Source organism: Muscardinus avellanarius (assembly GCF_963383645.1).
Source record: "Muscardinus avellanarius genome assembly, chromosome: 5".
In the NCBI taxonomy this organism is placed as follows: Eukaryota; Metazoa; Chordata; class Mammalia; order Rodentia; family Gliridae; genus Muscardinus; species Muscardinus avellanarius.
The window spans coordinates 80,057,215-80,082,300 of NC_137790.1; the positions used below are offsets into that span (position 1 = coordinate 80,057,215).

At 37.4% G+C, this 25,086-nt stretch overlaps 1 protein-coding gene across 1 annotated transcript in view; it reads left to right on the plus strand.

The window, feature by feature from the left end:
• The window catches only part of ATP13A5 (ATPase 13A5), a gene marked incomplete at both ends in the record, with an annotated part of 111,463 nt that extends 89,335 nt beyond the window's left edge, over positions 1-22,128 (plus strand). Inside the window, 7 exons of the mRNA XM_080696678.1 lie at positions 728-824; positions 2,417-2,489; positions 9,869-10,043; positions 12,651-12,853; positions 17,589-17,677; positions 20,602-20,682; positions 21,868-22,128. Of these exons, the coding sequence (XP_080552804.1) occupies positions 728-824; positions 2,417-2,489; positions 9,869-10,043; positions 12,651-12,853; positions 17,589-17,677; positions 20,602-20,682; positions 21,868-22,128 (979 nt within the window). The remainder of the gene's footprint in view (positions 1-727; positions 825-2,416; positions 2,490-9,868; positions 10,044-12,650; positions 12,854-17,588; positions 17,678-20,601; positions 20,683-21,867) is intronic.
• Positions 22,129-25,086: the final 2,958 nt, after the last annotated feature.

Below are 25,086 nucleotides of genomic sequence, written 5' to 3' on the forward strand. Positions count from 1 at the left end.
TATACTATCTAAATATATATAATATCTAAATATATATATATTTTAAAATATATATATATACTATCTAAGCTGCAGTTTTTACTTTTTACAGTTTTTATTTTGCTCTCCATGCCAGCTCAGAGTGGCACTCTGCTGTCTTCCTGGGGCACTGAATCCTGCAAAACCAATTCCAATCTCAAATATTAGGGTCACATCCACACTCCCTATAATGCAAGAGCCCATCCTTTAGCTTGATGTCTCTAAGGGCTTCTGAAACTCGCACACAATTCCATTCCCAGGAATCACATACTGTGAGGATACAGGGAACATATATCCTATTGAGGAAACACTTGACCTATTGCACCTAATCATAATGTTGGGTTGAGTTGTGCTTATAATGCTTATAATGCACAAGGTAATTTTGAATCAATGGTATTGCTTCCATAATGTTGACTTCTTACTTCATGGAAAAGGACTGTGCCTGATTCACTGTATATCCTCCATGACTCTTAGTGTAATGCTGGTACCTCATAAGACCTAAATAAAAGTGAGTCAGAAATCAATGAGTGTGGTAATGATTAAAGGAGAGAATGAATGAATGCATGGCTAAATAAATGAGAGGAGGGATTGATGACTAAGTAAATGTATATCAGCAGGCTATTAAAACTGGATTTCTTTTGCAATACAAGAGACGAGGAGATGTGTTTTATACATGGCCAGTTATTTTTATGTACTTATTTTTAAACAGAGAAGGCCGAGCTGCCCTGGTTTCATCTTTTGGAGTATTTAAATATTTGACCATGTACGGCATCATCCAGTTTATTGGAACATCACTGCTTTACTGGGTATGAACCAAGATAATTTTCTCCCAGTTTTACATTTCAATCTCTGATTTTATTCTTTGGGATGTGGCTATTACACCACATTTAAGATATTAAAAATAAAGGACATTTCTTAAGGTCAGTGTCCATGGATTTGGCACCTGCTATAATGGTGCCTAAAACATGAAGCTAGAAGTAAGTAGGCATGGATCAGTTTTCGAGGTTGTTGTTTTTCTCTACATAACCTGAGAATCTTGACCTTTCCAAGCTCCTGTTTCTTCTCTTTGGAGTATAAAGAGAGCTTCAGAGCAGCCTAAATATAACCCAGCAGGAAGTAGATCAGTCTCCAACTGTGCAATATTTTTGGCAAATGACTGAGAAGAGATAAAAAGGAAGAGAAGTTGAATTTGGTTTTGGAAGATGAGAATGCTAAAAATCTCTCATAATAGAGCTTTCCTTCCAAACCTATCTAGAATTTATACAGTTAGGCATATCATTAGTAAAGGATTAGCAACTCTTTAAAATGACTCAAAATCAAATGATAATATTCATTTAGGAGTCAATTAACTGTCAGGAAGAACTATATATATATAGGTTGAAAGTAATCTTCATTAGTCTGATCATAATTTGTCTACAGTAAAATGAAACAACAGACTCAAAGAATACTTTGGGGAAAGAGGTATTTTATTGCTCTCCTGTGAGACTTAAGAGGTGAACAAGAGGACCACAAACTACAGGGCATCCGGTGGGCTATTGCTTCACACATACAAAACTAAAGGACAGGCAGGTGTGAAAAAAATGGAGAACTGGGCTCAAGTTATGCCTCTGTCCAAAAAACAAATTAGATCTTACCCTTGGAAAATACTTGCCTCTGGGCCATTGAACTGGCTGATTTTTAAAGTTCTCTGTCGGTCTATGGAAATTACTCTTATAATAAAAACTAAAGCTGCTGCTGGTAATTTTTCCCTGCTCTATTTCTATCTGCATATATGGAATTTCACCAATCTGGGGAGAGAAGGAAAAGGATGCAAGAAAGAATATAGATGGGGAGGAACACTGAGGAACCATTTGTAGCTTTTCAAAAAAGTAAAAGCAGAACTCATCTCTGTGGATGGAGTTAAACCTAAGTCCCTGAGAAGTCATTCATTCTGATTGTCTAGACACAAGTAAGCGTGTCGTCCAAGGACCTTAATCCAAAAACTCTGGGCCTTTGGTTCACCTTCGAAAAGGCTATTCATGTTTTTCATGCACATAAATCTGATCTAGAATGTGCTTAGGCCTTGACTTTAAATTTCTCAAGAGAATTTTCAGGTTTTAATATCTTACATTGAGAACTCAACCACCCAGGCTGAGATGACCACTGCCAGAATGAATATGGCCAATATTAGGGTGGTTCCACACTGTCTGCCTCCCACAGCTAATACAGAATTTAGTTAAATGCTGGGAAAACGGTGTTCTGGCCTCATTCCGTGCCAGGAGATGCTAATAATTTCAGGTAAGTCATTTTATTCCAAATGAGGGGATAAAAATAACAATCACCTCCTAAGTACATTAAAAAGATTTTTGGAAATGGTAAAAGTTCTATGATGACATATTTACTTTTCTTTCTTTTTCAGCAGCTACAACTCTTTGGGAATTACCAGTATCTCATGCAAGATGTAGCCATTACTTTGATGGTCTGTTTAACAAGTAAGCTCTTTGGCAAAATAAACTGTGCTATTTATATTTGTCTGTGAAATTCCAGAAATACATGCACAAATAAGAACTTCTGAGTAAATGGCACTTTAATTACTAGAACCCCATTGGCTATAAATTTTCTGGAAGTGATGTCGGGGGTAAGTTGAGGTTTCAAGTCTCCAGACTTGTCAGTAAGACATCCTGATAACAAATAAATAAGTTTTAGTCTCCAAAACATGTCAACGTATTCTAAGTTCATTGTAGGCTTATATCTGGTATGTAGGAAAATAAATAAGAAATCTAGAAAGGAATTTTTGTATTTAATTCAAAGGTCACTTTCCATTTCTCATCCATGCTTCACATTGTCGTGAAACTCGTGTTTTTTGGCTTTTGTTTTGTCCTTGACACACGAAAACAAATGCTAACATTTTATTCTAGTGGAAATCTCTCAAAAGCAAGGTGTGGCGTACAGCAGCTATTGCTCATTTCCTTCCTTTGAGTTGACACTGACAAAGGATTTCCGATCAAGGAACTCGGGGCTTGCTACTAACTCTTAATAAGTGAGAAAGGTGACGGCCACAGCAGAAAGCAAAGAAAAAGAATGGCTTTGCCATTCCCTTTTCTTTGTTCAACAATGGAGTGTTAGGAAAAATAACAGATAAAGCATCAGGCAATTTGGGATATTAATAACCTTGAGAATTTCATATAGCATCTTAAAACATGAAACTGATATTGAAGTCATTTGTTACATCCACCAAATGACAAAATTTATCAGTATCGGAAATATAAGTAATACCAGGTTTGATTATTAGGGTTGAAATGTCTATTCATGGCCCACTAAATGCTTTTCTACATATTGTTAATATTCATGTGACTGAGTAATTTTGAATCAATGGTATTGCTTCCATAATGTTGAATCTTTTAAAGCAATTTGTATGACTTGTTTGTGAATAGAAATGAAGAAAGAACCCCAGGAGGCTCTAAGAACTAAGCTACCTCGCCAGAGCATAGGAGTAAAAGCCACGGTCCTCCTCTACCATTTCTTATCTCTGTGACCTTTGGCAAGTTATTTAAGAAATAAATAATATCCTCATATGAAATGTCCTCATAGGGTTCTGAAGATCAAATAAAACGAGGCCTATGAAGTATACAGCACAGTGCAGAGAACACTAAGTACTCATATAAGCTGAATGGCCTCATACTGTGCCTCTCCTCCTTTTCTTCTTTGAAGCGGATTGACTCACTGGTGCACACCTGAAAAAAATCAGAAAGGACTAGATGTAGACTCATGTCACTAGGAACTCCAAAACATGGGCAGCAATTCTAGCCTTCCCTCAGAATTGCTACAGGAACTTCAGCAAGTTATTCTGGGTTTTCCACACCCAATTCCATCCTAATTAGTTATGGATCTGACTCCCGGAAGATGGTGCTACTTCATTCTTTCCCATGACAATAGCCTGTCCACTCTCATGCCAGCTGGTCACCCCATGAAACTCAGCCTCTCATAGCAGTGCAGGTTCAGCGGGAGTATTGGGAAGCAAACCTCAGAAAAAGAACAGATCAGAAGCACGATGTTCTATTAAATTGATACCACTTTATCCAATTATTGTTCAAAATAACTGGGCAGAACTCTGAGGAAATGAGTGAAAGTGAAGGTACAAGCAGCAGAAGATATCTGTTTTTTTTTTTTTTCTTTACCCTCTTTCTTTAAAAAGGCTGTTTTTCCATACCTTGCAAACTCAGCCATTCTGCAGGCAGGTCATTTCCTGGTCAATTTCAGCTATTAAAATAATCTCATCTTTAGGTATGAGAAGTCCAAGTGCTATAAATAAATAGTTTTTTTGTACTGTAAATTGAAGCCAGGGGCATTCTGCCTCTGAGCTATATCCCACTCTTATCTTTTAGTTTGAAACAAAGTCTTCCTAAGTTGCTGAGGCTGACCGTGGATCTGAGCTCCTCCAGTCTCATCATCCCAAATACTGGGATTATAGGTATCTACCACCACACCCACTAGTATGGCTTCCTCTAGAACAAGTTGAGCTAGGGCTTGGAGCTAGCAATAGGAGAGAAGGCCGTGTCTTCTTTATTTCCTTTGTAACTCTTACTCTTAAGCCCTGCTTCAGAAACTCAGAGCAACAAGAGCACAGTGATTCTTCCTTACGTGGGGGCATCGGAGCTTCCTCCTGTCTAAGGCTTTCTACATGGCAAGTGTCTAACCTCAGGTCATTTGTGTTGGGTTCATTGGTGACTCTTTCAGAGTTTCTCTGTGGCTTGGTCTGGACTAGACCACTACCTAACGTGGGCTGTGCTTTCCCTGGCCCCTCAGGAATTTTTTCTGCAACTGCCTTCTAGTAGCAAACACCTGAGACACGTTCAGGCTGTGCCACTGGACAGATCCCTCTGGAACTGTTCCAGCATGGCTGGTTTCTCTGGCTTCTCTTTGATTCACCCCATAGGAGACATGCAGTTTGCTTTCTCTCACTGTCTGTGCCTCTCTCTCTCTCTCTCTCTCTCTCTCTCTCTCTCTCTCTCTCTCTCTCTCTCTCTCTCTCTCTCTCTCTCTCTCTCTCCTGTATTTTAATAGAGGAGTAAGAAAAGCCAAAACCTCTCCTCAGGCTTTTATGCTGTCTGTAAGAGTCTTCTGACTTCTCATTGGGTTGTGGCAACACTCTGAAAGTGACAGTTGATGTTACTTTTAAAAATTCCCTTTAAAGAATCTCTTGATAATCTCTACATCTCAATAATCTCTACAGTATTCTCTTAAATTCAGCACATAGCTAGTGGGTAGGGTGGGGGCATGCTTGTGGTTGAAGGAGGCATATGGAACTCTCTTACAAGGGTCTTTGGAGACATTACGATCATTTCTCTTCACACTAAATTAGCACTTAACCATGCAGTGTCCTCAAGTAGCAGTTCAGAAACTCTCCATGCCACAGGAAAAGCATCATTCAACACCCTCTTATACAAACACTCTTGTCTTACTCTCCATTAGAGTAAGGTATATTGGGCATAAAAAGGCTGATCACTCAAGTTCAGAGTTTAGTAGGAGATTCACATATATGAATGAATGAGTCACAAGTGGTGAGTGGCCAAAAATAGCAGATGCTTTTGGAGTTCAGAAAAAAATGATTGTCTCTGATAATGTGTGTTTAGGAGGAGACTGCAGTGGAGACAGGAGAAAGGTGTTGGAGATGGCTTCATGGAAGTAGCACTCATCCCAACATAGGAAAGATGGATGGATAGACTTAAAAAAATATTTTGCTTTTCAAGTAGATGGAAGAAGAACTAGTAAAAGGACGCTGATAAATATGGAGTGTGTATTTTCCAATTCGATCATACTGTAGGATGTGTGGAAGGAAACAGCAGGAGATACAGTTGGATAAGCTGTGTTGGCCCAGAACACAGAGAGCCTTGAATGCCAGGTTGAGAACTGTGTGGATTCATCTGAGGCTCTCAGGAGCCATTGATAACTGGAGTCATTAATATGAAATGATTCTCATCAAGGCTTCTTACATTTCCAAGTTCCCAGGTTAAAGCTTAATACAGGGAAAAGACAATACCACCACATATTTAATTTATTTATATACTTATCTATATATACCCTGCCTTAGAATCAAGGAGAAAGATAGGGTAAAATCAGGAGAAAATTTAATTAGGAAAATGCATGTCTTGAACTCCATTTTGACCCTAACATGTGCAATAGCTATCTAGAAAAAAAACTGAGTTTGCAACATTCCTGTCCTTAACAAGATCCCCTTAAACTAGACCAAAAAAAATATATAGAGAGAGGAGGATGGCAATTTAGAGTATATTTCCCTGGCTGTGCATGGTGGCGCACACCTGTAATCCCAGTACTTGAGAGGCTGAGACAGGTGGATTGCAGGTTCTAGACCAGCCTCAGCAATTTAGCAAGACTCTCAGCAACCTAACAGGACCCTGTTTCAAAAAATAAAAAATAAAAAGGAGGTAGAATGCCCCTGGGTTCAATCGCCAGCACAACACACACACACACACACACACACACACACACACACACACACACACACTGCAATTCTAAACAAAAAAGAAAAAAAAAACAGTAACAACAACAAAAAAATCAAAAAACCTGAGAACAGAAACTCTGAAGCCCCTGGGCCTGAGAAAGGCTAGAACATCAAAGGGTCAAAACAGAGGCAACTTTCTTTATTTTCAACTAGCCATCTTTTCTTTTTTTTTATTTTATAGTTTTAATCTAATTTATACACATTCACCTAACAAGTATCCCCAAGAGGTGAAACTAGGACTGAGCCTCCACAGCCTTTCTGCTAGTCTCCCCATAGTTAGTGAGCTCAGCCTCTCATTGTCCAATCTGCAAATCTTTTAGAGATTTGTATTTAGAGAAAATGCATTGTTATAACTTGGGTAAGGCTCCTACCCCCAGGCCAGTCATTTCTGTGAATGATGGTCTGGTCCTGTAATTCAGCTTCATTTAGCCTGAATACTCCAGCAGATGGAAGGAGACAGCATCCAGGGAGGATTAACCCCCTCAGGACTCCAGCACTTCCTCACCTTTTCTGGGTTGCCATCCTCTTGGATAATCCAATGGAAGATCTTTTCACCTTGGCAATTTCATGATGCACACTTGGAATATGACATGTAGTTTAGGTGGGTCCATGAGCCTCTTGAAAACTGACTTACGTGATTTGCAATATACAAAGTAAATCAGCAACATGACATCCAAATGATGCCAAACAATTAAAAAGTGTAATTTGATAATAGAATTTGAAATGTTAAAGTCCTCCCTCATAGCAGGCCCATGTTGGATTTAGTAAAGGAGAAAAGAGAAACAAGGCAGGGTTTCTTCCCTCAGGGAGCTCACAGTCGGTTGAGTACATATGTAAACAACTAGATTTAATGCGAGACGCCCTCTGTCACAGCAGCAATGTGAATAATGTGCTATGGGAAGGCAGAGGAGGGGATAATTAATTCTGAATAAAATACTTCATGAGTTTGCATTCCTTTGCATGCAATCTCATGGCATACATCATCATAATTTAAGTAAGTGTGGACAATTCAGAAAAGTTCTTCTGGCTGTGGATAAACAGCATTACCATCCAAGCTTGTATTCCAGGGCTCCTCATTGTGCTCTTTTTAATTTAGGAGATCCATCATACCGCAATATGCTCAAAGCAGAGAACATAGGGCTTCCAGTCAGACAGACCTGAGTCCACGTCATCACCCTGCCACTAACTCCTTAAACCTCAATTTCTTTATCTGTAAAACTTGCCCATTTTGCATTGCTTTTTAAGGAAATAAAGATAAGACACTTGGCATCATCTCTGGAGCCTCATAAGTATCCTAAAATGGTAGTCTCTCTTTATTTATTTTTTACAGATAGGTATAAAGATTCCTTGTTAGAAATATTAGGTGTCTTTAATATGAAAGAAGTCAAAAGACTCGGTGAATAATATCAACCAGCTATTGTCACAATACTACTGCTTAACAAATCTTACCCACCCTTCCGAGTTCAGTGGCTTTTTACCACCAAGCAGTTATTCTCCTCATTCATGGGCTGAGAGGTTGACTGTCATTCAGCAATCTAAGTTGCTCAGCTGAGCCACAGTTATACTTTATATTGTGGATTAGTTGATCTTGATGATGCTCTGGGGTTTGATTCAAGTCTACTCTGCATTGGCTGAATAGATAGACAGGGTATATTCTCACCGAGAGTCACAGAGGACAAAGCTGGAGAGTCAGGCAAGTGAGACCTGAATGCTAAAAACCAGTGTTAACATGTCTTTGGCTAGCCAAAGTCACAAAGGAAAACCCCAAACTAATTCCATCTCTATGAGGCTAATAATTCAATGTACCACAGTTTTTGTGTAAAAAAATCAAAGTAAAAAGGCTAGAAACAGTGAGGAACATGTGAGAAAGCAGAGCAAAGAGACAGAGACCAAATGCAGAGAGAGAGAGACAGAGACAGAGACAGAGACAGAGACTAAGCTCTGTCCAGCACCCTCAGCCTGTTCATGAGCTCTGCAGCCACACTCCATCTAAGACTCTAATGTGTAGAAAGAATTCCATGCCCTGAATCCTCCACCTTCTGTGACCTAAGAGAGTGCCTCTGAGCAGTCATCGGCCCAGAAGTTGTGTGCCACTTCTCTGTGTACCCAAGCCATGACTTATGACACCTACCTAGTACCAAGACACAGCTAAAGAACAAGGGCATGTTCTGCAAGACTGACCTCACTGAGAGGGTCCCTGTGCTTCCCATATTTCTGACTAACGGTACAAATATAAGAATTCTCACTACCACTCAGAGTCGATAACATGTGACAACAACTCAAAGAACTCAGGGAAGACTCTCCTTATGATTCCAGTTTTATTTATAGCAAGGGGATCCAAATCAGAATGGAAGGGAGAGACACGTGGGGTGATCTGGAAAGGGTCTGGAATGTGGCTTCCATTCTCCTTTTCCTGTGGAGTCTTGCCAACCAGAGAAGCTCTGAAGCTGAGTTTCAGAGTCTGGAGATTTTACTATGGTCTCATTATGTGAATATGACCGATTGCATCACTGGCCTCAACGTGAAACTCAATCTCCAGCTGACCCCCACCACTCCCCACTCTTGGAGGTCAGGCGGTTATGTGATTCTGAGCCCCAGTACCTACTCACACAGTTGGACTTTGGGGCATGGCCTGCCTCATTCCTGAGTATGTTAACATCAACTCTGTTAAGTTGTGCAGTCACAAATGCACCATCAGTCATCTTATTAGCATAAACTGTCAGGGCCCACCATGAAAAAGATACTCCTAACACTCAAGGAATGCCAAAGATTTAGGGAAAACATACATTAGCAATTTCCCGTTATTGGTGTATCCAGGAAGGAATAAAACATACCTCTTGCATCTTTCACAGTTCCTGGCATATCGAAGTGCTCAGAAAACATTGGTTGAATGACTAATAGAGTGAGAGCTTTCTTTTAATTGCCCAGAATATAATATTAGTCTTGTCAAATGCCTACTTATTCTCAACCTAACTCTCTACTTTCCCATCACCACTGAGAGACAGTGGCACTGTTTATCCTATGTGAGAGGCCAGCTCCCTCATTTACACACCACCTCTGATTAGTCTGAATGTGGAAAATCATGTGCACCACATGATATGGTAATTGTATTAATTACAGACTTTTTATAGCACCTTACTTGTCATTTCTGAAAGAGAAAGTACATCATAGAAGAGGCAACGGCTGGTAGAATTAGATACACAACTAGGTATTATGCTTTTGTAGATGTAAACCTTAAATTCATGTTTGCTTAAGATGAATCCTAATGCAAGGCTCAAGATAATATGTATTTTATTCTCTTACCTTCAATGACAAAATTGTAAAGGGAAAAACACACTTGTCTTCCAGTGAGTTCAACTCATGCCTATCCAAAGCTGGCTCCATACCGACCAGCAGGACAGCTCCTTTCTCCCCCTTTGCTGCTCTCCATCTTTTTGAACTCTTGCTTCACCTGCATTGTGCAGGTCTGTGCATTTCTCTACGTGAAGCAGCAGCCCTGGTATTGTGAGGTCTACAAATACAGGTGAGTTCATTTCCTTAGTTTTCCTTTCAGACAATATATTAAGCATACAATGACCTTGTTCAACTTGCTTTGAACATTATCCTAAAATTATAATTTACAAAAATGATGTCTCCATACTGCAAAACACAAATGTTAAAATGGAGCACACTGAATGGATAGGTGCTAGGTTGAGTCATGTGGCATGCCTGAGAACAGATCTGTCACACTTGTTGATATGTAAGTCTGACTTCTGATTGACCACGTGAAAGTGGCCATGCCCTGGCAGTTATAATTACGTGTAGACTTGGGGTTGGAAATGTTTCTTGTAGAGAAACTAGACAATAGGTAATTTAGGTTTTGTGATCTTGATGGTCTCCATAGGCAATGTGTAAATAATTGGATGAGACTGTGTTCCAATAAAACTTTATTTATAAAAACAATGGTGAGTCACATTTGGCCTGTGGTTTATAGCTTGCTGATCCCTGATATGGACATGCAGGGAGATTCGCTTAAACTATTTTTTTTCAAATGAATGTTAAAAGTACATGCTAGTTTATGGTATCATTATTCTGTTTGAATTGGAACACTGGACTAAAAACATCTACCTCCTGAACTTTCAATTCTTCAACTATAAGTCAAAGATACGATTGGGTAAACTATATTATTAATCCTCAAACTTTGCTTTTTCTTGAGGAAGCTTCAATGACTCCCCCCAAAAAGTCAGAAAAATATCTATTGTTTTGTTTTGAAATAGGGCACATATATATTCCTCCCCCTCACTCTAATGTGATCCTAAAGGCATCAGAACACCAGATTCAGTAAAACACAGACTGGAAACTACCAAATGATGGCTAAGTTTGTCATCTAGACCTCAAATTCAGCAATTGGAGATTACCTGGAATATAGAATCCCACTTAAAGATGAATTCCTCAGGAAAGTAAAATTCTGAATGAAAATTTAAAAAAATAATCACCAAAGAAGGTGAACAGACATTCAGGACAGTCCTTTTTCCATCACTAACTACCTGTACTGCACTGGCCTCAACTTTCTGTGTGGTGTGAATGGGTTGCACTAGGTTTTCTTTACTGTTAAACTCTACAATTCAGGTCGTTCAGTCTCTTTATCCATCTTTGTGCAAGAACATGACTCCTGGTTCTTTTATTAATGTATTTAATAAACATTATTAACTGAACATTTACTATATCAAAGCACATTTCTGGACCGTGAGGAGCCAGAATAAGAATTAAGAATTAAGTCTTGCAATTTGAATTCACATTTGGAAAATGAATCTCATCTATGAAGAGCAAAATAGTAATTTAAAAGTTTCAATCTAGTGGGAACTAATTTGTAAGTCTTGTTATTGAAAAATAAAATAAGCAGAAGGAGAGCATTGCAATCAGATCAATCATGGCAAGGAATATCCAGATGTTAAACAAAACATTTTTCTGAGTAAATATTATATGACCCCACTGTACGCGGTGCCAAGGATTTGTTGTAAATTTAAGTAAAACAAAACCAGAAAAACAAAATCAAAAGAAAAATTTCATATTTAAGGAAGTCACATTCCACAGATGGACAGCATGTACCAACACAAAAATTGCAATGACTAAGTACAACAAGCTAAATACAACAAAAAAATAGAAGAAAAGATCACACTAGATTTACTTTCCAGCAAAAATAATTTTAGACATAGTGAGGTTGGAAAGGTAAATGTTATTTATTTATTTATTTATTTGTTTGTTTGTTTGTTTACATGGTGCGTGGAAAGGAACCCAGGGCCACACCCCAGCTTTATTTTTTTTATTATTTTATTTTTGAAACAAGGTCTTACTGAGTTGCGAAGGGCCTCACTAACTAGCTGAGGCTGGCTGTTAACTGTGATCCTTCTGTCTCAGCCTCCCAAATCCTGGGATGACAAGCGTATGCCACCACACCCGGCTATGGATAAATGTTATTTTAGTTGAAGAGAATAGCAGTCCAACTCAAAGCTGAAAACTGTAGTATTAGAGGAACAAGGAATAATTCTATATATTACGAATGTAGGGAGCACAGAAGTGACAAAAGATGAGGCTGGGAAGACAGATTGAGCCCAGGATGTGAAGTTTTTCTAGATCAGCCTGAGAAGTTTGAGTTTAATTTGTTTGGCAAATACAGTTGCAGACACCTCACAATAGAAAGAGCATCATCATGTTCAGATCTTTAGGTAGATTTTGACTATATGAAGAGAGAAGATTGGAATAGGGAGATTCAAACTCAGGACACAGGTTCAGAGGCATACAGGAAAGAGAAACACACACACACACACACACACACACACACACACACACACACACACACTCTCCACTTGGTACATTTATTCTTTGAATTAAAAGAAATTCTAAAGGAAATTGTTATCCAAGTCTCTCCAAGACAAATTACTTGTTCTAAATGAAGTGCCAGAGAACAATCCTGACTTCTTGTGAATTTTATTTCTGCTTCATCATTGCAAAGGAATAAAATATGTCTTGGTAGGCACCAGCTGGAACAGGTTTAAAGCTGAAGTCCCATGATAGTTATTAAACTATTTTTTTCACCTAATGCATAAAAGTAGAATTACAAGTCACATAAATGTTGGCAATTCTTTTGTAGTGAGTGCTTTCTAGCCAACCAAAGCAATTTCTCAACCAATGCGAGTTTGGAAAGGAACTGGACTGGAAATGCAACCCTGATTCCTGGTTCAATCTTAAGTTTCGAGAGCACCACACTGTGGCCCATCACTACTATTAACTGTATCACAGTGGCATTCATCTTTTCCAAGGGAAAGCCATTTCGAAAATCCATCTACACAAACTGTAAGTATGTGAAGTTTAATTTTTCCTTCTGCCTACTTCCCCATTTTCCCCAGAGTTGCAATTCACCAATGAAGGAAGAAACAATTGCATTCCCAGAGTGATTACTGAATGTGATGGTCATGGGTGGCAGAGCCTGTGGGCAGAAACTTGCTCATTTGCAGAACACAGACATTATTCAGCAATCACATGAGTCCTGCCTATTGTTCGGCATCAAGAAACATGTTAAGCACAACCATGGTATTCTTCAAAGGCTTTTAGACTATTCATATATAAGATGACCTCTTTGGAGCTCCATAACACTGAGCTTTACTCTTCTGGGCTCCTATTTCTTCATCTGTTTTCTTCATCCTGTTACTTCATTCTATTTCTTCATCACTTTAATGGGAGTACTGTATAGCCATCAGTTCTAGAAGGAGAACTACATGAGACATTTTAAGTAAAAAGGCCTTAGCTCAATATATAGAAAGGGTCCAACACTATAATAGCCACTCGAAAATGATTATTTACCTCCTCGGTATATTCATATAAATAGAATTTTAAAAAGCAAAGCAACAAAAATAAAAAAACTCTTCAAAAGTATAATCAAGACATTTAGGCAGAAAAGCCACAGACTATGTATGACCTATAACAAAGACTAGGATACTACCGAAAGAAAAAAGGGAACACCATTGATAATTGCCAGACTCAAGCAGTAAACACAGGCAAATGAGGGCACGTGGTCACCTGTCTACCATGTGATCTGCCCAAGTATTACAAGTAATGTCGTGAAAAAATATACTTGTATAAATCACTTTGACCTAACCTCTGGTTTCCTTAGGATAATCAAGTTCAATTAATTGGTTAAACTGTTTAAATATGTTATAACTTTTGATACACAATTTAAATTTATTTCCAGAAAGTTTGTATTCATTTTTATTCCTATCATCTGTTTTTGAAAGGTTCATTTCATAACAGCATATCCAACCTAGGATATTAAAAGTATTACAGTAAAAAGTAAAATTGTTGATGATCTGATAAGACTTTCTAAACATAATATCTCATTTGGTTTCAATTTGAGTTTTTTTCAATCTTCAGTGAGGAAGACATTTTCATATTATTAGCTATTTCTTCTGTGAATTATCTATGTGCATTCTTAAATATATTGTTTCTACTAAATTACTTTTTTCCTTATTTGTTTGTATGAGCTGTTTATTCCTTTGTCTTTTTTCCCATTGCCTGTATGAACAGAAAGTTTTTCTAAGTGCATATATGATAGGTCATCACTTGTGCGGCCTTTTAAATTTCTTTTAATGCTTTAAAAAATCAAATATAATTTTGGTACAGTTTATGGTAGGAATCAAATTAGTTTATCCATCTAGTCAGCCAGTTTTCCCAGCATATTTTATTTTACTATAGAGTATTTAATACTCTTTTCATTTATTTATTTCCCAAGTGAGTTTGATAGCAATTTCATAATACCTATATATGTGTATTCAAGTTTTATTAAATATAATTGAAAGATATATTGCTTATATGTTTACATATGTTATAAATGTTTGTTTTTAGACTAAATTGTTTCAGTATTTATAATTACATATCTTTTCTATATTCTAATTTATTAACTTTTGCTTTTTTCTTCTTAGTATCTTTGAATTTTTAAAAATGTTTAAATTGACCTTACAATTAACATCTTGTCTTTCATTCTTGTAAAATTAGAGAATCATTTAAGGCCAGTAGTTACAGTTTTGGCTCTGTTCTTTATGTTTTCATATATCCTTAAATATGACCTAATTTCCTCTTTGGTCAAAGAGTTTCCAAAATTGTGACTTTTAGTTGATAAGAGGGAAGGAATTTGTTTTAATTATCTTGATACTATTTCTCAATAGGCTACAAATACATATTTGATTGTCTTTCTGACATCAAAAGATTTCTTTATTTGTACATTAGAGGAATTTTTTAAATTTAAACTTGGCTATTAATACCTATTTTATTGTCATATTTGGATAAATTTCTGCTTTAAAAATTTTTGTGTGTCACATGGTATAAACTCCAAACATATACTTTCTAGGTAAGTTACTGATATTAGAAAAGTAGACTCCTATTCCTACATTAGAAATAGACAGTTACTTTATTAAACAAGTTTCAACAATTACATTATTTAAATTCTCTTTTTTCTTGCCTGATATTTTGGAATAACTTTATAGTTAAAGGATTTGAAAGCATGTTAAGGTCTTTCTCAAATTTTATATTTCTGAATATATAAACCTCTTTCTGAATTTTCATATTTTTTTCTAAATTTTTTTACAGTGTTTGAAAGCACCCTTGGTTCTTGTCATAACAATTAAGATCTTGTTTTATATTTTGAAGTTGATTTCTAATGGTTATTTTAAATTGGAAATGTATTTTACAAGAAAGATATATTCTCTAGCTAGTACTTTAATAATGGCTTCAAAGTACTTTACGTACATTGAATAAATTCGAGTTACATTAGTTACAACATAGTGACTTGAAGCTTGAAGTGAGACTAAAACCCCCTAGGCTGAACACAACTAAAAATTCTAAATAAAAAAAAAGTTTTATAAACAAATATTCTAACAAACATAATCTTATATACTCTCCATGTCATAAGTCAAAAGTCCTTGTAACTACCATGATACAGCCAACAATTAATTTTATTTTGAAATAACTGAAAATTTTTGCTTTTCTTAGTCTTTGACAGAAGCTCGATTTTATAATGACAAGATATAAAAACAAGTATGGACTTCATTTTTATGGCACAAGTGTGAATATTCACTAACCCTTTCCTTATTTGAAAATAAACTATAATGACTTGTGTGTGACTTAATTCCCCAAATTACTTGCATCAACAGAGCCCTACTCTTTCAGATTTTCTTGTCAACAGCAACTAACCAAAGAGAGCAAACATTCATTTCAATTCTTTGCATTTTGCAACCAAAGCTGAAGCAAGGAAGAGAGCCTTCTTTGTAGGTCACTAGTCTGAGGAGAGAGTGTTGGGGCCTTGAGCAGAATGGACATTTGAGGTATCTTCTTCTTGCCATCTTCTGAGTCCCTGGGACTTCAAAACAATGAAGTAAATCAAAGAGCCATGCAGCCATCTCTTGTGATCTTCTTATCACCGTGATGGTCAGAGTGCTTGATTTGGGGAGATGGAATTTATCACTTTTCTCCTCCATGTCTCATGCCCTGCCCCAGCAAGCCTGGTCATTCTTTTGTGAGGTATTGCGCCAAACTGTAGGCATAAAGTCAGGCATGGATGGCACCAAAGATGGGTGTAGTGCTCAAGGATGAAGACACAGCTCTGATGGCTTAAAAAATAGAGTTCACTGTAAAGAAGCAGTTGCTCAGGTTTCTAGTTAGTACAGATACAGAGTTGGGAGAAGAGAGTGTTTATTAGACCGCCAACATGGAATAAATGATGTAGAGAGAAAGAGAGAGACAGAGACAGAGACAAAGAGTATAAAAGAAAACCTAGCTGTTAGGGTTTTCTTTTTTAATTTATAAAGATTATAATATATATTATAAGATTATATATATTATAAGAATCATATATATATGATTCTTATATATTATAATAATCATATATATATGATTATTATATATTATAATAAACACACACACACACACACACACACACATATATATATATATATATATATATATATATATATATATATGGAGAGAGAGAGCAAACACTGATTAAATTCTAGTTTTGTGGCCTCATGATGATGATCCCGTCAAAGATTAATCCTATCTAAGGTGACATTTCCAAAGTATTCTGTGATGAACAGGAGTGGTTAATCTTGGGAGCATAAGAACTGTGATTTGGGCGCTGTGCATTCTGGGAAGTTTTTCACCCAAAAGTAAAGCAATTGGGGCAGGTTGGAAAGAAGGAATCCATTAAATGTACATGCTAATTTCTCACTTATTTTTTCAAATCAAGAGTCCTACTGACCTAGATATGAAGTCAATTCCACGTGGTTACAGACTAGTTGATAGAACTAAGATTGTGCATAGCAGTGCAATATATACCATCTGAAATAAACTTTGTACAGGAGGATTAGAGAGTCTTACAAAAGAAAGTGGTAGTTGAACTGGTCATGTTAAGTGGAGAAAAATTGGAATATATACCAACAGAGAAAAAATATTGTCTACACAGCGCATTTGTGAGCAAGAGTACTGGCCCTTTGTAACAGTGGTGAGTACTACTGTCATTTAGCTTTCCTGTCCCACATAAGAAACAACACTCAGATATCAGGTTAGAAAAGATGGTGGGACCAGATTGTGGAAGATCTCAAGTGTCGATGGCAAATTCTGAGAATATATTCTGGCAATGAAGAACAGGTTTGCTGCCAAGAGGACTGATGGTTCATCTCATACATGCACTACTCACTAGACAGGTAGCAATTATACACCAAGTCCTCCATCATGATCATTCAAGTGGGCTGGTAACCACAGGAATCCCAGACCCCAGGAATCCAGTCAAGAGAACTCCTTTATGGAGACTATTGTAATTCATTTGATGAACCTTCTACACCCAGTCTTATGAAGAAAGATTTTAAGATGTCACCTTTATCTTCTAAGCATTAGAACATATTTAAAAACATATGAGGATATATCAAAACATCTGAAGATATATCCAATATTTGCCCACTAGAGAGAATTGATTCTGCAATGTGTGCCAAATTATATGCAACATTCTTTTAGCATATAAAAATAATGCTTGGTGTTTTCTCAGATAAATTTTCATTTTTGCTGATATCTGCCTTGGGCCTCACAATTTTCATTATGTTTTCTGATTTTGAAGATATATACCGTGGAATGGAGGTAAGTTTCTTCTATTTATACATTCATAAGGATTCATTTGTGCTATGGACCATATTTACCTTGTTATTTGCAACTCCATTATCACCATATTTTTCTGACCATTAAATATTGTGATCCTATTTCCATATCTCACATAGGTTTTCATATTATTTATGTTATCATTTGGGTACATTTATCCTGTTCTCTGTTTGGATACTTTATTCTGCCATGTTCTGCCAATACAATAACATAAATACATTAATAATTCTTCATTTATTTTTTAAACCTATAATACAAATTATTAATAATGTAGTTGTGAGAAGAAAGAAAAAGGAGACTTGCATGCCAATCATGTTCCATCAGACATTGACTATATGAAGTTCTAGATGGATGTCTACATAGGTATAGTTATGGATATTAGTAGATATCATTTGGTCCACAATATACTGAGTTAAAATTAAACTCATCAAGATGCCATTGAACCTACTCTTGGACCTAATATTGTGAGAGACATGAAAGACAGAAAAGGATTGGTTCCTGAGTTTCAGACTATTGTTTTGTTGTAAAGATGAGACATACTGTTGGGTGTGGTGGTGCACACTTGTACTCCTAGCATTTGGGAGGCTAAGACAGAAAGATTGCAGTTCGCAGCCAGCCTCAGCTACTTAGTGAGACCGCTTGCAACTCAGTGAGACCCGGTTTCAAAATAAAGAATAAAAAATAGGGCTGGGGGTGTAGCTCAGAGGTAGAATGCCCCTGGGTTCCATCACCAGTACCGAAAAAAAAAAAAAAATGAAGATGAGACATACTTAAGTGAAAGGATGGCATGGCCACCTGATACCATCATTGCTTGAAAAAAATATAAACGTGAAACTGGAAAAACACAGAAGGAGTTCTTGCAGATTGTGGCTGTCATGGAGGTGTCATGAAGGGGATGCAACTTGATTGGAGTCCAGAGTTAAAGGCAGGGTTTTGCTAGGAAGGAGACAAAGCTGTTTTAGATCAACCTAGGCACAAGGCAAGGGAGCTGAAAGAGCTTCTTGTTTTGGAAATGCAAAGTATGTAGGGTGGCAGAGATAAACATTAAAAGCAAGGTGTGCTTTATAAACGTGCCAGACTATTGGCCAAAACTGAAGTGGTGCACTGTGGAGTATGAGGTAAAAGAAGGAGCAAAGGAAGGCTGCGTGAGCCAAGGCAGCCACTGAAGTTCAGACTTCAAAAAAGACCATCGGGGAGTCACCAAAGGTTTCTCAGGAGGACATTTAAGATAGATTAATTAGATAATGGCAAGAAGAATGTGAGAGCAGAGGCTATGGAGGGAGACACAATTAGAAATGAAAGCTCAGAGTGGACGTGGTGGCACACGCTTGTAATCCTAGTATTCGGGAGGCTGAGACTGGAGGATCACAGTTGGCGGACAGCATCAGCTACTTAGTGAGGCTCTTTGCAACTCAGTGAGACCCTGTTTCAAAATTTAAAAGACTAAAAAATTAGGGCTGAGGGTGTAGCCCCTGGGTTTCATCATCCCCAGCACTGAAAAAAAAAAAAGAAAGAAGAAAGAAAGAAAGAAAGAAAGAAAGAAAGAAAGAAAGAAAGAAAGAAAAAAGCTCAGATTGTTCATTCATTTACCAAACATCACAGATCTCCCGAGCATGCTTGGTACCAGATTTACAAAGACAAGTAAGATGTGGTCATTGCTCTTAAGTCATTCAGAAGTTATGAGGAAAGACCACTGTGTAAGTAATTCAGAACCAAGTGACTCCTAGGTCAAGCGCCAGAGAAGAGCATCCCTGATCCAGGTAGTGGCAGCAGGGAGATTATAATGGGCCAGGTTCTCTATTAGGATCGGACCCACCTTCTCCAGTCATCCCTTTCACTCAGTGTGCTGTATTTCACAACTTGATAAAGGTTATCTCAACTTGGGGAGTGGGGGGTGAACCAAGTATTACCTTAATATAACCCATATCAGAATAAGAATAAAGTAACAATTTAAGGTAAGAATTTAGAAACTATGTCTGTAGTTATAGACATCAATGGAAGCCAGCCTGGTGGTGCACACTTGTAATCCCAGTATTTGAGAGGCTGAGAGAGGAGAATTGCAGATTCCAGGCTGACTTCAGCAATTTATTTAGAAAATTTTAACAACTTAGTGAGATCTTGTTTCAAAATAGAGGAGAAGAGGGGATAGGGGTGAGTTCAGATGTAAAGTGCTCCTGGGTTCAATCCCCAAAGCCAATAATAATAATGATAATCATCATCATCAACAACAACAACAACAACAGACATTAATGGAGCTCAGTCATCCATCCAAATTCTACTATGTGAAGCCAAAAATGGGGCTGTGTAAGCATCCTTTCCCTACAGATGCAGACATGGGAAGCTGTGTCTGTCACATGTATTAAATATGGGGATGTGATGATCACTGTATATCCTGTACCCTTTAGTCTTTAAAAGGGTGTGAGTGATATTTTCATAAAGCTCTGGGGCCAGGAACCTTTGCTTAAAATATGTGGACCTAGTCTCAGTGCTTAGATTTTTTTACCCATATGTCAATTTTACTGAAAAAAAAAATTCTCAGTAGACTTTGCTCTGAGAAAATGAGAAGCAATACAATTAATAGATGAATGCATTAACCTTACACTCCTTCTCTATGTTTTAAAGAATAAAAATTAAGAGAGACACATAAGCTCTGTTTGCCACCCCATCAAGCCATGAAGAAAGCACAGGCCAGGGAATCAGCCTCCTTTGGCTTCTGGTTCTGCTCCCAGGGAGCCCTTGGGCAAGGGGCTGATTTCCAGTTTTCTCATCTGTGAAGTGGAGAAAGAAATACCCATCCTCCAACTCGGAGAGTTATTGCAAACATATCCATTAATTAAGGTATTGATGTGTGTATTTTCAAAGTGTAAGGTATGTGAAGCGTAACAGTGGTATTTCTTTCTCAATAGTTCATTCCAACCATCACGTCATGGAGAGTTTCGATCCTGATGGCAGCCCTTGTCCAGTTCTGTGTGGCCTTTTTCGTAGAGGTAATTTCTGTATGGCAGTGCATAATTTCTGTGTGTTTTCTGGGGAGCTAAACAAATAAAGAGCCTCATTCTCAGCAGATGCTCATTTTTTAGAGCAATTACTTTGGTCCCCCCTTCCACCACACACACAAATAGTAGTTATTAAGAGTTCTTTAAAAAGCTGTGTATGTTCTCTTCGGGAAAATTCCCTGAAGAATTATTTGAAATTATTTGAAGCCAGCTTGAAAATCTGCTATCTTCTCCTGATAAAGCAACATATCAAATTAACTCTAATTTTGCCTCTCATAAAAGCATTGTATTGAACTTCTCTAATATTCTCAGTCATCCCGGAGAGCTGAGACCAGGTGACACTGCATCTTAAAACTCAATGAGAACCTTTAGAGGGGAGGACTGACTTCAGGAGGGCTTTCTTAAAGAAGAGAGAAGGGAAGCCATGCTCATTCTTGTCAATCCCTATCCTCAAAGGCATCCAGTTACAACCCCCACAAGCACTAGCTTATTTTTAAGTTGCTGAGGTCCTCAGTAAGTTGCTGAGGCTGTCCTCAAACCTGAGATCCTCCTGTCTCAGCCTCGCATGTCCTGGTAATACAGATATGTGCCACCGTGCTCGGCTTCTTATCACAATAAAAATTTTAAAGAGAATACAATTACATAAAAATTGTGTATGTCAGAAAGTCTAGTATAAACAGACATGGAATGCAAAATTGGACCAATACTATTATTATAAATAGAAGTTTATAAAATTGCATAAGCACATGGACAAAAAGACAACTAATAAAATGGAAAACAAAAAAGATTTGATAGCTAGAGTTCATTTATTCAGTCAACAAAATGTATTTGGAATCTTGTATGTGACTCATGGTTAGGTAGCAAGATAATGCTTTTACTTTTTCTTTTCTTGATATTATTTCAGTCTGGCAGTTAAAGAATTCTGAGTGAGTCACAAACCAGGTATTAACTAGGAAATCTGTAGAGGTGAGGGCCATGGCTTCCAGCAGATTTCTGCATATAGAAGGAGCCTCTCACTTCTTAAGAGGAGAATTAGGGACTGCAGGAAGAAAGAGCAGCAGCTGCAGCAGCAACTAGACCCAAAGGAAGCTGGGCCAGAGCTATATTGAGCCCTCTGGCTGCCGGAAACCTGCACGTGCATAATGGTTTGATTGCTTTTTCCATTTGATTTTCCAGGATGCCATCCTTCAAAATCGAGAGCTGTGGCTTTTGATCAAGAAAGAATTTGGATTCTACTCTAAAAGTCAATATAGGTGCTGGCAAAGAAAGCTGGCAGAAGACTCCACCTGGCCTCCAGTGAACAGAACAGATTACTCAAGAGATGGCAAAAATGGGTGCTACATCAACAAAGGATATGAAAGCCCCGAACAGATCCCCAAAGAAAAACTCAAACTGGGAGGTCAAAACAAAGAACAGCATTTTTGGACCAGACTGTAATTGGAAATGCCACACATGTTTAATGGCATCACCTTTTCCCCCAAAATTAAAACACTGTGAAGAGGTGAGAAGGGTCTACCCTTATCTTGTCTCTTCTCCATCTTAGGATTCAAAGCACCTTTCTCAATATATTTAGCCTTGCAACAAGGGACCTTAAATTTATCAGTTTGACGGTCTTCTTTACTATTGAGGGAAAAAATGCATTTCTTGTCTTCTCATTCTTAACAAACTTTATTTGTACCATATTGCTTAAAATGCACAGCTCTTATGGTAATGAACTTGGAACATCAATAAAAAAAAGAAAAACTGAGGAAATATTTGGTCTTTGAAATGTTATTGATATATTGTCACAATTTTCCTTAAACTTTACATTCACTTGTAAAGAACATGGATATACCTACCTTTTTAGCAATGCCATCAATGCCATTAAATTCCTCCTTTTTGCTTCTTTGGTATGGTTTAATAGAAACAAGAGTTAACATTTACTTCATAAACATCAACCTTCACTGAATAGCAAGTCTTGTGTGGCAATGGAGAGTGTACAAGATCTGTGGTAATTGCATACAAACCTAGCACAGGCATAGCTAGGACCTAAGCAAACTCCACCAAAGTTTGACAATTCCCAAAGTTCACTGTTGTGGATGGAACCAGGGAGCTAGAAGTCTCAGAGAAGGTCACAATGCTAGTTAAATTCTTTAAAGTGTGTTTTTCACTTTAAAAAGTTTGATATCTTATTTGCTTTTTGTCAGAGACACATAAACACCTCAGGTTTTAAGTCTAAAAATTAGCTCACCTCAACAGTGTGTGTGTGTGTGTGTGTGTGTGTGTGTGTGTGTGTGTGTGTGTGTGTGGTGCTGGTGATTGAACCCAGGGGCATTATACCTCTGAGCTATACCCCAACCCCATTGCTTGTGCTTTATTTTGAAACAGGCTTTCACTAAGTTGCAGAGGACCTAAGTAGCTAAGGCTGGCCACAAACATGTATCCTCCTGTCTCGGCCTCCCAAATACTGGGATTACAAGCATATGCCACCATGCCAGGCAACAGTGCTCATCTTAAGAAACAATTTCAGGGAAGAAACCCATTATGTTTGTATCTACACCATGACTTTTCTCAGGTTGCTAGTAAACCTTATGACCTAATTTATGTTTTGGTTATTTAGATCATCTAAGATGCACACGAAATATCACAAAAAGGGCACAACTTTTACAAATAGAGTCTGTATAAACAGTTACCTTTAATATATAGATGTATGTATATACCGCCCTCTGACCTTGAGAGGAAATTTCTTTCTGGTGAACATTTAAAATTATCTATTAAGCTTTCTTTAGAATAATGAATATTTTTACACTTGGTCCATTATAGTCTCACATTATAATGTGGTTAATGGTGATAGTAACATTCATGCGCAATTTTGCTAAAAATCTATTTCAACCCATCATAGGCAAGACTAATTGCTGGTTAACTAAAACCAGTTTCATCCCATGAGTGTTTTAACATCCTTAATACCATGATATATGGATTCAGTATAAGATGACCTTTAGTTTACAATCTGAAATGTTTAGGATTGACAAATGTTTTCAACATTTTAGCAATGTGTACCTGTAGATAGCATCATGAACTTTGTCACTCAAGCCAGCAGCACAAATAAGCCCTCTTACATTTCATCTGCTTTTTAAGTTTTTCTCATTTTCTTTCGCTCTTTGAAGCTCTTTTGAGCGAGATCATTTTCAAAATGTGTCTAATTTAGTGGCTACCAACAACATAAAAAATTTTTAGCAAAGATATTTTACCTTATGATTAGGAAATGTATATCAACATAAAAAATATCATAGCTCAGGTTCCCTAGTGTGACATTCAATAATTTGACATTTAGAAAGAAATTGATACAGTATGACATTTAGAAATATTTTTTAATCCTGACTCAATAAAAGTACTTTTTTTTCTTTCTAGTTTGACCAACAACTTATTAGGTATCTAGTAGATGATTATCTTTATTTCACATTTCTTTTTTGGAACATGATAAAATATGTTCAAAGAAAGATTTTTGGTGTTGGAAAACATTTGATAAAAGCACAATGCACATGACCACAAAGCAAAGGATAAGATCAGATCAACTACAGGAAACCAATCTGGGCATCCTTGAGCTGCCAAATGGTGTTGAGCAGCCAGAGACATTTTATGGGGAGCCTATGACTAACTCTGAGAGCTCACTTTTTTAGTCTATTAATTAATTAGTTTATTAATTAATTAATTAATTAATTTGGGCTGGGGATGGAACCCAGGGGAATTCTACCTCCAAACTACACCCTCAGCCCTATTTTTTAGTCTTTTAATTTTGAAAGAGGGTCTCCCAGAGAGCTCATTTCTAGGTTTACTGAATCTTCCAACAGTGCCAATGTGAGAATGAACTCAGAAATTAAAAGGGGCATTTGTGACTTTATCCAGCAAAGCTATGAAGGTATCCTGGAATGGAGATGTCCAGAGTGCTCTAGAAAGATCTGATTTGAAGCCCTCTGGAATGGAAATGTCCATAGTATTCTAGAAAGATCTGACTTGAGGTCCGCGGGAGGTTCTTGGTCTAAAATTCCACTCCCTGTCGCTGGAAAATGTTCTGCCAAAGTCAAGTCTCCTGTTGTGGGTGAAGGTTCGCCCTCTGCAGACTTCCTTACTGAAAATTAAGCACACTTGGGGAAAGGCAACACATTGCTCCAGTCTCACCTTAATTTAACAATTCTAGAAAACTGCTTATTAATTGACTATTATTTAGGAGTTGGGAATAAAGGAACAGAGACCTAAATTTAAAATAAAAATGAAAGGGCTGCATGTGGTAGAACATACCTGTATTCACGGCTACTTGGGAGACAGGAGGATCTCAAATTCAAGCCCAGCCTGGGCAACTTAGGTCCTGTCACAAAACAAAAAGGCCTGGGATTGTAGCTCAGTGGTAGGACACTT